Source organism: Limanda limanda, chromosome 19, assembly GCF_963576545.1.
Source record: "Limanda limanda chromosome 19, fLimLim1.1, whole genome shotgun sequence".
NCBI lineage: Eukaryota > Metazoa > Chordata > Actinopteri > Pleuronectiformes > Pleuronectidae > Limanda > Limanda limanda.
In genome coordinates this window covers 19,965,213-19,978,055 of record NC_083654.1, presented here as the reverse complement: position 1 = coordinate 19,978,055, position 12,843 = coordinate 19,965,213, and the positions used below count along the sequence as shown (strand labels likewise).

At 40.3% G+C, this 12,843-nt stretch overlaps 1 protein-coding gene across 1 annotated transcript; it reads left to right on the top strand.

Moving 5' to 3' along the window:
- Positions 1-5,341: 5,341 nt before the first annotated feature.
- On the top strand, positions 5,342-12,521 carry LOC133025738 (hepatic lectin-like). The gene is made up of 7 exons (XM_061092481.1): positions 5,342-5,522; positions 10,441-10,554; positions 10,790-10,855; positions 10,994-11,056; positions 11,774-11,916; positions 11,993-12,117; positions 12,195-12,521. Exons 1-7 carry the CDS (start codon positions 5,342-5,344, stop codon positions 12,364-12,366), a joined length of 864 nt encoding a protein of 287 aa, XP_060948464.1. The 3' UTR covers positions 12,367-12,521.
- The last annotated feature ends 322 nt before the right edge of the window (positions 12,522-12,843 follow it).

Below are 12,843 nucleotides of genomic sequence, written 5' to 3'. Positions count from 1 at the left end.
TGTTTATTCGATAAGAATATTTTTTTCGTTTTTATTAATAATAAATGAAAAAGACAACTTCATTTCTTATTTGAGGGTAAAAAGCAGAAAAACTAATGAAATGAAATCTGAAGATAATCTTGTGAATTAAGACAAACAACAGAATTATTTATGAATTCATTTATGAATTCAGAAAAAGAGAGCAGATTTAATTGAGCTCCAGTGAATTTAATATGTCTCCACAGTTTTCATTGTTTATATTGTTGAGCATAATCTGCTTAAATTAATTCTCTTTGTGGACAAACTCTATTTAACCCAAAAAGAACACTTCAGAGTAATGTATATAATTTTTTTTTAAATACTTGGAAATTTCTAATTACTCGAAATAAACCACTTCATCACTTTCTTCATGAAACATTCAAACTAAATAACAACACTCAGGTCTGAGACGTCACTGTTAGAAAACAACAAATATCCGTTTGACCAGAACTTGAGGAAGTAAATTATGTTAATGATCTGGTCTGGCGGAACGACACGTCTTCTTAGAGCCTTCAGCACATTTGAGTCTGACAGGAAAGATTAGAACAGTTTTCGAGCAGGTGTCTGACAAAACTAAATTTATTTTCCAAATTTATCCTCACTGATGATCCCACAGCAGGAAAATGGCTGAAGCTGAAGTTCTTAACTCTGATATTAAGTTCAAAAGAGCGAGGGGAAACAAAGATGGTGAGTTTTAAAGTATAATACTGAATTCTGAGTGGACACATTGTTTTATATTATTTTGATTATTACTAATTTTAGAAGTTAAAACAGTGAGTTGTTCATTTTCAAAGCGTGTGGTTAAGTCAGTGATGTGAAAAAAATAAATAAATGAGGAAGTGATCGTCAGAGAAATATTTATTGTCAACTCCAAAGAAAAAGTCGAGCCTTGTACTTCCTGTCAGCTACACTCGCTCCTGGATTTTACAAATTCAATTCGTCTTTAAGCTGTTAAGGTTGATTTCTGTTGGACATTGGTCGACTGCAAAAACAAAAGACATGAAAGTGGGACTTCATCTTTTATGACTGTTATGAATATTAGACATTTATCTTCATCATCTTTCTCTTCTGCTGTTGAACAGGCTCCAAACAACCTGCAGCATCAAACAGGCGATCAGGGGTCACATCGGAGCGAGTGGTCCTGCTGGTCCTCAGTGTTCTCCTGGCAGCTGCCGTCACAGCTCTTGGTGTAACCCGTGAGTTTGATTCCTAAAAGTACATTGTTGTGCAATAATGATTAAAAAGTGATGTGTCTGTGTGAATGGTAATCAGAGAATAAAAGAGTAACTAACATTAACTTTCATTTAACTTATAAACACAATATCACCACATGTATCAAACTTATAAACACCACACAGAATCAAATAAACAGTCTTGCTTAGTCTAGTATAATTATTAAACCCAGATTATGTTACCAGTCCTTAGAAAGGGGAAAAGGGAGTTGCAGTTCCGTTCGCAATTCGTCCTGCCGGTTGGTCGTAAGGTTTCTGCATTCGTGGCTCTGACGAGCGGTGGCTCAGTCACTGGTTTGAAGTTCTTACCTGCAGGACATCGAGTCGCTGCTAGGAGTTGGGAAAAGCTTGAGATGCGTGAAGATTTCCTCGAAGAGATGAGTTGGAAGCTGCGGCTCTGACCTCAGTTTGTTAGGAAGAGAAGATTTGCTGGAGCAGCCAGGCCCCCCCCCTCGGAGATGCAGGAGAAACGGCTGGCCGACTGCTTCCTCTGTGGGTAGATAGAAAGAGATAGAAGAGGGGGGGGATCTTGGTCTTATATAGGCCTGGTGACCTCACAGGTCATAGGGCCAGACCGACCAATTGGAGTTGACCCTGGTGGCTTTTTCACACCTCTGGGTGAAACTGCCTGGAACAATGGAACATGAAGCATTCTGGGAGACTGAGTTCAGGAAGCTTCTTCTTCTCTTCTTCTTCTTCTTCTCAGAACAAAAAGCCATGCTTGTTTCCATGCTTTGACTAACATGTAGGCCGAAAAAGGAGGCCTGTGGTTTCACAAAAATCGTGTCCCAACAACATTTTTCAGAATAAGTCATAAAATCTGTCCAAACACTTCTTGAAATTAATACTTAAACTTTTACATGATCGTTTGTGTAGAAGTAAAATCAACAAATGGAATTTAACAACATTTCAAATTCATGATTCTCTTTCTCATCATCAAGAACTGACTCGTTTATCAAATGAAGGTTAAACCTTTACTGAGGAGATTGCCTTTTTCCAACCAGTTCATGAAAATACTCAAACCAAGAAGAGCCTCCAAAAGCTTCAAGATGAATGTGAGGCAAAACATCACTCAGGTAAACTTCTTCATTTTGTTTCTGAAGGTTTTATGGTTTCATCCACAGCAAGGTCACTTTTTCTTAAAGTAATTTTTTCACATTTCTGCTTCTTCTCTATTCAGAGGATTCTGATGAACGACTGATGAAAGTTACATTTTGTTTAACAGGAATACTGAGTGGGACAGAACCGTGCAAAGTGGAGCAGCCGAGTAAACCTCCTTCAGTAAGAAGTAAGTCACACATTAGCTTCTCCTGATGATGATTAAAGAAACAGTGAAGGACTGATGGATTCAGTCACTTCAGCTGTGTCTCAGTTCAGCAGCTGCATCCTTCAGAGGACGCGGTCGACCCGACCCACGAAGGAGGCGTCCTGGTGGGTCGGGAAGTTAGACAAGATGGGGAAGTTTTTATGCCATCTAATGGGACAAGCATTTGTCCCATTAGATGTTCAGTTAAATTAAACATGATAACGAGAAGCGGACGTCTCAACGCCTGCCAGCTCCATCAACCTTATGAAAAAGGGTTTGTCACCTGAGTGCAATGAATTCTGGGATAGGTTGGGACAGGAAGGATCCACCCATTGGAGCCTTTGTTTCTCTGGGTTAGACGGATGCATTTGTCGGCCCCATTTGAAGGAGCCTCTGATATGGGACAGCGTAGTCACTGCCCCTGGATTAAGACACAGCTATTGACTGTAACTGCAGTTGCAGAACAGCTGACTTGCTCAATGGCAAATTGTCATCAGTCTTTCAAAACTCTTCACATTCAAAGTCACTGCAGCTTCCAGATCTAAAGTAACCAGTGATTTCCTTTGCTGTTATCTCTCCAAAGATGAAACATGTCCGAGGTGCGAGGACGACTGGGAGTCACATGGAGGAAAGTGCTACTTCTTCTCCTCGGTTACTTCATCCTGGACTCAGAGTAGAAAACAATGCAAATCCATGAGTGGAGACCTGGTTGTGATAAACAACAGAGAGGAGCAGGTATAAAACACTGCTGCAGGTCGATGTTCTCATATTTGATCACATCGTCACAGATAATCACCTTCTCCTCTTCAGAGATTCCTGGTGTCCAGACTGATGGAAAAAAAAGAAGCTTATGAGTACAAGTTCTGGATTGGACTGACAGACTCATAGAACGAGGGTGAATGGCTTTGGGTGGACGACACAAAACTGGATCCAAGGTTTCTATTGAGAAAACACTTTTTGTCATCGACGTCAGACTGAAGATTTTCATGCATCTGATTCTTTGTTTCCCTATTGGAGGTTTTGGCGTGAGGGCGAGCCAAACAACCTTAAAGGGTCGAATCCTGATGGACAGGACTGTGTGTGGATGGGGGAGGAAGACCTGAAGTCCTGGGACGATCAATTCTGCAAATATTCTCAAAAAAGTATTTGTGAGAAACCAGAAAAAGCATGTGGCTGAAATACAGTTGGATCAGATTGAGCTCGAGTCCTCAGCCACTTTCACAAACTGAGACATGATGCTTTATTAATGAGAATCTTCTCCAGACATAAACAACTTTGAATAATATCTAGAGTCTCATTTGTTCTTCTGTTTCCTTATTATTTTAAAGTTACGTCTACTCCTCCCTCATATAAAATCTATGCATATTAAATATTATATCTAATATCTCCATCTGACCTGTTGAGTCTATTCTGAGTGTTTGTGTGAGAAACTAGAAATTGAGAACATCTCAACCTGCTCGAAAAAAATCTTTACTGACATTTATTAATGTGGTGAGAAGTTATTTTGAGTCATTTTCTCACAGACCTCTAAGGAAACAACAAGTGGAGTCGCCCTCTGCTGGTCGGTTGAGAGAATACAAGTTTCAGGCACTTCTGGATTGGCTTCTCTTTCCAGACCTGGGGCCTCATTTATAACCGTTGCGTACGCACAAAACGGGCCTGAAACGTGCGTACGCCACTTCTCACGCCAACGTTGGGATTTATAAAACTTAGACCCACCCTTACGAGCGTTTTGGGGAGACGGGAAAACGGCGACACAGACATGAGGTGGTGAACTGCAGCAGATTATTGATCAAATTCATAATTTACATTGAAACCAACAGTTTTTCTCGCGCGACGTATCTGCTCCACACAAGCCTTTTAATTTGAAAAATGTAAAACAACTTAAAGCAAATTAGGTTCAGATTCGATTTAACAGCAGAGTGACGGAGCCGAGTCATTAATAGGTTTTAATAATATCTTCTAACACTGTGCGTGTATCATCAGATCACTGCAGTGAACAGGACTGAGCCAGAGAGCGCACAGAGCGCACAGAGCACACAGAGCGCACTGGAGATTACTTATAAGAAATGAGGAAACTTTCCAAATAATATCCCTGAGGAGGTGAGGATCCACTGATGTGAGGGGAATCGGTCCGATGCTCTAAATAAATAAATACTGCCGTGACACCGGTGCAGGGATCTGCTCGATGTGTGCATGTGACTGGAAGAACGAGGAGGAAGTGAGGCTTCAGCGATCTCTGATCTCACACAGTGTGTTATCCACAGCAGCAGCGGCAGAGTATCAGTGTATTTTCTTTATTAGTGACAAAACCTACGCACTCTTTTATAAATGAGGCCCCTGGAGTCAGTTCTTATTTACACTCAATAGTTTTGCCTTAAAACATGAATGAAGAAATATGGTTTTCGCTGCGGGTGAGGCAGAGATCCAAGTCTTTCTCTATCCGGAGAGATGGTAAGGAAAATCAAACATCACTTTTCAAAACTTCCTTCTTTATTCCAAATGAAATTAATCAGATCTCAGGTCACAACTGAAAGTGTTGACATTCAACCGACTAAAAGGAAACAAACAATAAAACATGAATGTGCAGAGACTGGAGAGAAGTTAATTGAGTCAGAACCGGATGTCTTGATGAAGATGTCTCTTCTTCACAGTTTCTATCAGAAAGAATGTCTTTTAAAACTAGAACAAGAACATGTGGACGTGGTGTCGTCTGTTGTCCGTTGGCCCGAAGCTCTGCGACCTTCTGTCCTGCAGCTCTCGGACTGGGAGGGTTCGAGCGAGCATGGCCTCCATGGTTTTGCCATCCAGTGGGGAAGAGGAGAACCAGTGGGGGCTGCTGGGAACACAGCAGCGATCTGGCCAACGGAAAAAACGGTCGCTGCCCTGCTTCACCGACTCAGAGCTGAAAGGAAGCAAAGGAAGACGTTTTCATTTGAACTGCTCAGGCGTCCTCAACTTAAAGTGTGAGTCAGACACTCCCAACTTGGACAGGTAGAACTCATAGAGTGTGACCGGTGTTGACATTTTAATCTGTGTTTGTCTGTGTGTGTGTGTCTGTGGAGATGGCAATGGAACTGAACTCTAAACAAATGCAGTTTGTTGGTCGGGGTGGGGGCAGGGGTAGTTTGGGCTGAATATATTAGTTGTCTTTTTACACGTAGTGACTCCCCTCAAAATAAAATATAAAACATTAATATTTAAAATATTAATATTAAATCATAACCTTAGTTTGTTTAAGTTCTCGCGGGGCACCACCCTTCACAGAAGGGAAAAGATAGCCAATTTATTGATTAAGATCAGTCTCATTTAGATCTAGTTCAGAGCCCATTGTCCGCTACCACCGGTTAAACCCCTCCCCCCGCATGGACGGCGCGGCGTCTGATTGTCTGTCACGATGTTCTGTCAAATAAGGCGGTGATTGGACGAAACACCATCACAAGACGCGTCATTGGGTCACATCCGAACAAGGAGTCTTTCCGGAAAAGTTTAATACTAAAAAACATTTCTTGGTTTTCTATGTAAGTGTTAACATAATTCTGACATTGTTTAGTTTTTAAGAATATTTGTTTTATTTTTATTAATTATGTTGTGCAATAGGAGTAGACTTGACGTTGGCTTATTATTAATAATCATGATATATGATTATTAAAATAATAAAAATTATTTATTAAAAATAATTAAAAATGATAAGGCTATCACTTAAGAATAGTAAAATATTCAATTAGAAATGATACGGTTATCCATTAAGAATAGTTAAATAATTAATGAAAACAATAAAATTATCAATTAAGAATGATAGGGCACCACCCTGGTTACAGGGACCAACGAATCAAGCTATAAATATCAGTCTCATATGATAAATGTTAAATTAATAATCTCAATAGTTAATATTAATGATTATTTATTAAACAATGAAGGGTTTTCGAGTTTGAGCACAGGCTATCATAATCCAGCTGTATTCACACACATATGCACAAATAATCACAGACTACAGATACTTTAATTACAAAAGCATTTATTAAAAAGGGGAAATAAAGTTAATGTTATTTAATGATTCATCATTTTAACAAACTCCAATATTTCAAAGATAACCACAGCAGCAGCACTTTACCACAATTCAGATCATACATGTAAAACCTATGGTTTTTGTATGTCTGTCTGTCTCTGTGTGTGTGTGTGTGTGTGTCTGTGTCAAAGTGTCTCTATTTGTGTGTGTGTCTATGTGTGTGTGTGTGAAATAAAGTTAATGTTATTTAATGATTCATCATTTTAACAAACTCCAATATTTCAAAGATCACAACAGCAGCAGCAGTTATCACAATTTAGAACACACATGTGACCTCTGGTCCATCTGTGTGTATCTGTGTATGTGTGTCTGTCTGTGTATGTGTCTATCAATGTGTCTGTGTCTGTGTGTGTGTGTGTGTGTGTGTGTGTGTGTGTGTGTGTGAGAGAGAGAGAGAGAGAGAGAGAGAGAGAGAGAGAGAGAGAGAGAGAGAGAGAGAGAGAGAGAGAGAGAGAGAGAAAGGGGAGTGGCGATGACTCAGTCACGTGATGGCCGACAATGATTCAAGAAATCACTAGGCCTAAAAACTCTCAAAATGGTGGTGACTACAAAATAAAATGGCGGAGCCACTTTGGAAGTTAGAGCCAGAATGGGAGGAGAGAGAGAGAGGAGGCGTGACAATAATAGACTCTCAAAATGGTGGTTTAACTTGCGTTATTCAAAATGGAGTCTATGTTAATGACCATGTGGCCGGAGCTCACAATGGCGGTCGCCACATGAATCACACAAAGGGATTTTCAGACAAAGAGAATTTCTTATCTCTGCTTGGCTTTGGGCCGAAAGGCTTCCAGATGCATTAAACCTCTTTGAATATAGATTTAACTATGTGACGTGAACTGTATAATACAGAACGGAACGTGTGTATTGGTAGGTTCAGGAGGAGAGAGAGAGAGAAAACATGCAGGGAGAGAGAGCAAAGCTCTTAAAAACACACCTGAGATAAGTTAACAGTGATTTAACCACTCAGCCCCCAAGCGGACGTTGTGGGCTGATGTTCTGATCGATAAAATCACTGCAGACTTACACGGACGTAAACAGCGCGGCCGGAGGCTTTTCGCGCGGCCCTATTCACTGTAACACAAACGCGGCAGTCAAACCGGAAACCGGAAGTGGCGACTCGTTGCGGCTAAGACAATGAGACACGGAGGTCCCACAAGCAAATACACTCAAGTATTAAACAATACACTAAGTATCTGCACAGACAATATGTCTCTTACTGTACAACCCTCGCGGTGTGCCTGCGCGTTGGTGCGAATGTGCCGGGACCAGTGAAATCACGTGGTCATACGAGCGGAGCTCCCGTGAGCTCTGCAGCGGGGCGAACAGGAGCGGATTCCTTGTGCTCCTTGACGGAATGAATCTTCGTCTTTCTTCTGTAACAGCGGAGATCGTGCTGCTTAACAGGAACGGAGTGGATTTTCTCATACTCCTCAGCGGGATGAACGTCGCGCTTCTGCAGGGACTGGCTGTGTCAAAGCCGTTTGTAGATCGTTGGAAAAATAAAAGTCTGTGTGTTTCACTCGTCTCGCAAGTGAATTTCCTGTTTCGGTCTTTCAAGTTAAAACAGCAAAAAGTCCTATCAAAAAAAAACTTCGACTGAGATAAAAGAAGAAATCAAATCAAATAAAAAAAAATGAATTAGACAAACGTCTAATCGCCCCCAATAGCAGCTGGAAAATCTGGCAAGACCCGGGGGTCTGGTTCAAAAACAGTCTTTAAGCAGGGAAATGGCAGCGAGCTCTGTGAGCTCAACAGTTTTATACAACCTGAGGACTTCCTGCCCCCTCAGGAAGGGATCATGGGCTCCAGTTGGCTCTCAGCCAACAAGATGTCAGGGTTTTGACCTTAGTGGGCGGGGATTCAACCTCAGTGGGCGTTTCAGAGTCACAGTGGGGGTCCCTGAAGGACACCCGAGATGCTCCCCACCGAGGCGAGGCTCCAGGTCGGCTGAAGAATGTGGGGATTCAGAGTAGAAACTGGTAGAACTGGTTTTAGCTTGGCCAACAGGCCGCAGTTTTATTGCCCCCCTTTGTCTGATGGTCATCACTCAGGAGTCTTCCCCAAACAATTATAAATGATAAATGATAAAGATTACTTAATTTCTTATTTTAGGGGGAAAATTCTAGACAAACAAATGAGATGAAATCTATAAAATAATCGTGTAAATTAAGAAAAACAGTAGAATTATTTATGAATTTATTCATGAAATATGAAAAAGAGAGCAGATACATTTTTTCTCCAGTGAATTTAATGAGTCCATATTTTTCATTGTTTAAATTGTTGGGCATTATCTGCTTGAATTAGTTACCTTTGTCGACAAACTCTATATACCCCAAAGGGAAACACTTTAGAGACATTTTTATAATTGTATTGAAAAATTGTAGGAAATTTGTAATTACTCGAAATAGAACAACTTCATCACTTCCTTTGTGAAACATTCAAACTGAATAACATCACTCACGTCTGAGACGTCAGTGTTAGAAAACAACAAATATCCGTTTGACCAGAACTTGAGGAAGTGAATTATGTTAATGATCTGCTCAGGATGAACGACACGTCTTCTTAGAGCCTTCAGCACATTTGAGTCTGACAGGAAAGATACAACAGTTTTCGAGCAGGTGTCAGACAAACCTAAATTTATTTCAAAATTTATCCTCACTGATGATCCCACAGCAGGAAAATGGCTGAAGCTGAAGTTCTTCATAATATTAAGTTCAAAAGAGCGAGGGGAAACACAGATGGTGAGTTTTAAAGTATAATTCTGAATTCTGAGTGTACACCTTGTTTTATATTATTATTATTATTATTACCATGAATTTGAGATGTTGAAACAGTGAGTTGTTCACTTGGAAATTGTTCCTTTTCATAAGTCTTTGACTATGTCAACTTGACTTCACTGTTTTTCCATTTTGTAAAACTGAAACATTCCAGAAGTCTCCAGGATTCATTCCTTGTGTTTTTCAGTTTGACAGAAACATGAACACTTTTGACAACACAACATAAATGTACATATATGTATATTTTTGTGTTGCAGTGGCCACACCCTCTACAGATGAGGACACTTATTGCAACTTGAATTACTCGAAAACTCAGCGACCTGGTGGGTGATAAACTGCATAAACTATTTTAACAATCGTGTCACAAGTTTTTCAAAGGAAATGACAAAAAAAAAAAAAAATTATCGATTTGCATTTCTTCTGGTTTTTGATTGTTAATTCTGAAGACACAGCTAATGACCTTTTCATTAATTTCTGACTTTGTATCATAGGAAAAATAATCTGCAGATCAAATGATAATAGACATTTTTTAATTGCAGCCATAATGTTGTGTATACTAAAGTTAAAATAACATTCCTGTCCTAAACCTTGAGTTCAATCGCATATAAAAATGTTTTTTCTGCCGTTAAATTATTTTTTACGCTCTTGTTAATTGCATCAGTTCGAAGCCACTTCTTGATTAAAATGGAGGTTCAATTCTACTTAAAAGATTAAGAGAGAAGGTGTAAAAACTATCTGCGTGTGTTTCCTGTACAAAAGTGTGTGGCTTAGTAAGTGGTGTGAAAAAATAAACAAAATGAGGAAGTGACAGAGAAATACTTATAGTCAACTCCAAAGAAAAAGTCAAGCCTTCTACCTCCTGTCGGCTACACTCGCTCCTGGTTTTTACAAATTCATCTTTAATCTGTTAGGGTTGATTTCTGTTGATTGTTGGTCGACTGTAAAAACAAAAGACATGAAAGTGGGACTTCATCTTTAAAGACTGTTATGAATATTAGACATTTATCTTCATCATCTTTCTCTTCTGCTGTTGAACAGGCTCCAAACAACCTGCAGCATCAAGCAGGCGATCGGGGGTCACATCGGAGCGAGTGGCCCTGCTGGTCCTCAGTGTTCTCCTGGCAGCTGCAGTCACAGCTCTTGGTGTAACCCGTGAGTTTGATTCCTAGAAGTCCATTTTTCAGAACGAGTCATAAAATCTGTCCACACACTTCTTGAAATTAAAACTTCTACTTTTAGATGTTTGTTTGTGTTGGATTAAAATCAACAAATGGAATTTAACAACATGTCAAGTTAATGATTCTCTTTCTCGTCATCAAGAACTGACTCGTTTATCAAATGAAGGTCTAACTAACCTTTACTGATGAGATTGTCTTTTTCTAATCAGTTTCTGAAAACACTCAAACCAAGAAGAGTCTCCAAAAGCTTGAAGATGTGGCTAAACATCTCTCAGGTAAACTTCTTCATTTTGTTTCTGAAGGTTTTAAGGTTTCATCCGCAGCAAGGTCACTTTCTCTTAAAGTATTTTCTTCACATTTCTGCTTCTTCTCTGTTTAGACGATTCTGATGAAAGATACATTTTGTTTAACAGAAATACTCAGTGGGACAGAACCGTGCAAAGTGGAGCAGCCAAGTAAACCTCCTTCAGTAAGAAGTAAGTCACACATTAGCTTTTCCTGATGATGATTAAAGAGACAGTGAAGGACTGATGGATTCAGTCACTTCAGCTGTGTCTCAGTTCAGCGGCTGCATCCTTCAGAGGACGCGGTCGACCCGACCCACGAAGGAGGCGTCCTTGTGGGTCGGGAACAGAAATGAGACATTCTCGTCTAAAAGGATTGTCATGCTCGTGTCTATCCTCACTGCTGTTGTCTAGCAACAGAACTGAACTTTGGACAAGATGAGAAAGAGTTTATGATTCCCTGGTTTATTTTAAAATTTGTCCCATTAGATGTTCAGTTAAATTAAACATGATAACGAGAAGCATCGGACATCTCAACGCCTGCCGGCTCCATCAACCTTTTGAAAACGGGTTTGTCACCTGAGTGCAATGAATTCTGGGATAGGTTGGGACAGGAAGGATCCACCCGTTAGAGCCTTTGTTTCTCTGGGTTAGACGGATGCATTTGTCGGCCCCATTTGAAGGAGCCTCTGATATGGGACAGCGTAGTCACTGCCCCTGGATTAAGACACAGCTATTGACTGTTACTGCAGTTGCAGAACAGCTGCCTTGCTCAAGGGCAGTGTACCACCACCCTCTCAAACTCAAATTTCCGTCAGTCTTTCAAAACTCTTCACATTCAAAGTCACTGCAGGCTGCAGCTTCCAGATCTAAAGTTACCAGTGATTAGTGATTGTTATCTCTCCAAAGGTGTGAGGTGCGAGGACGGCTGGGAGCCACAAGGAGGAAAGTGCTACTTCTTCTCCTCTTTTTCTTTAACCTGGACTCAGAGTAGAACACATTGCACATCAATGAGAGGAGACCTGGTTGTGATAAACAGCAAAGAGGAGCAGGTATAAAACACTGCTGCAGGTCGATGTTCTCATATTTGATCACATCGTCACAGATAAATCACCTTCTCCTCTTCAGAGATTCCTGGAGTCTAGAGTGAGAGGAAAAATGGAAGATTATTATGACAGGTTCTGGATCGGACTGACAGACTCAAAGAACGAGGATGAATGGCTTTGGGTGGACAACACAGGACTGAACACAAGGTTTGTTATTGAGAAAACACTTTTTGTCATCGACGTCAGTATGAAGGTTTTAATGGATCCGATTCTTTGTTTCCCAGTTTGGAGTTTTGGCTTGGCAGCAACCCAGACAACTGGACAGGGAAGAATCCTGATGGAGAGGACTGTGTGACGATGGGGGAGAAAGACGGAGCCACGGACCTGAAATCCTGGAACGATATATCCTGCGAATCGCCTCATAAAAGTATTTGTGAGAAACCAGAAAAAGCATGAGCCTGAAATCCAGTTGGATCTGATTGAGCTCGAGTCCTCAGCCACTTTCACAAACTGAGACATGATGCTTTATTAATGAAGATCTTCTCCAGCCATAAACAACTTTGGATAATATCTAGAGTCTCATATGTTCTTCAGTTTCCTTGTATTTTTGAAGTGACGTCTATTCCTCCCTCATATCAAATCTATGAATATTAAAAATCATATATATCTCCTTCTTTCCTGATGAGTCAATTCTGAGTGTTTTTGTGAAAAACTAGAGATTGAGAACATCTCAACCTCTGAAGGAAAAATGTTTACTGACATTTATTAATGTGGTGAGAAGTTAGTTTGAGTCATTTTCTCATAGACTTCTATAGAATCAACCACTGGAGTCTCCCTCTACTGGTCGGCTGAGAAAATACAAGTTTCAGGCACTTCTGCATTGGCTTCTCTTTCCAGACCTGGAGACAGTTCTTATTTACACTCAATAGTTTT

Bases quoted from the DNA above. Each gene is read 5' to 3' on its own strand.
- LOC133025738 (XM_061092481.1), top strand. From the start codon at position 5,342: ATGGCCTCCATGGTTTTGCCATCCAGTGGGGAAGAGGAGAACCAGTGG. The intron at 10,555-10,789 runs GTGAGTTTGATT...TTTTCTAATCAG, and splicing joins CACAGCTCTTGGTGTAACCC to TTTCTGAAAACACTCAAACC. The intron at 11,917-11,992 runs GTATAAAACACT...TCTCCTCTTCAG, and splicing joins TAAACAGCAAAGAGGAGCAG to AGATTCCTGGAGTCTAGAGT.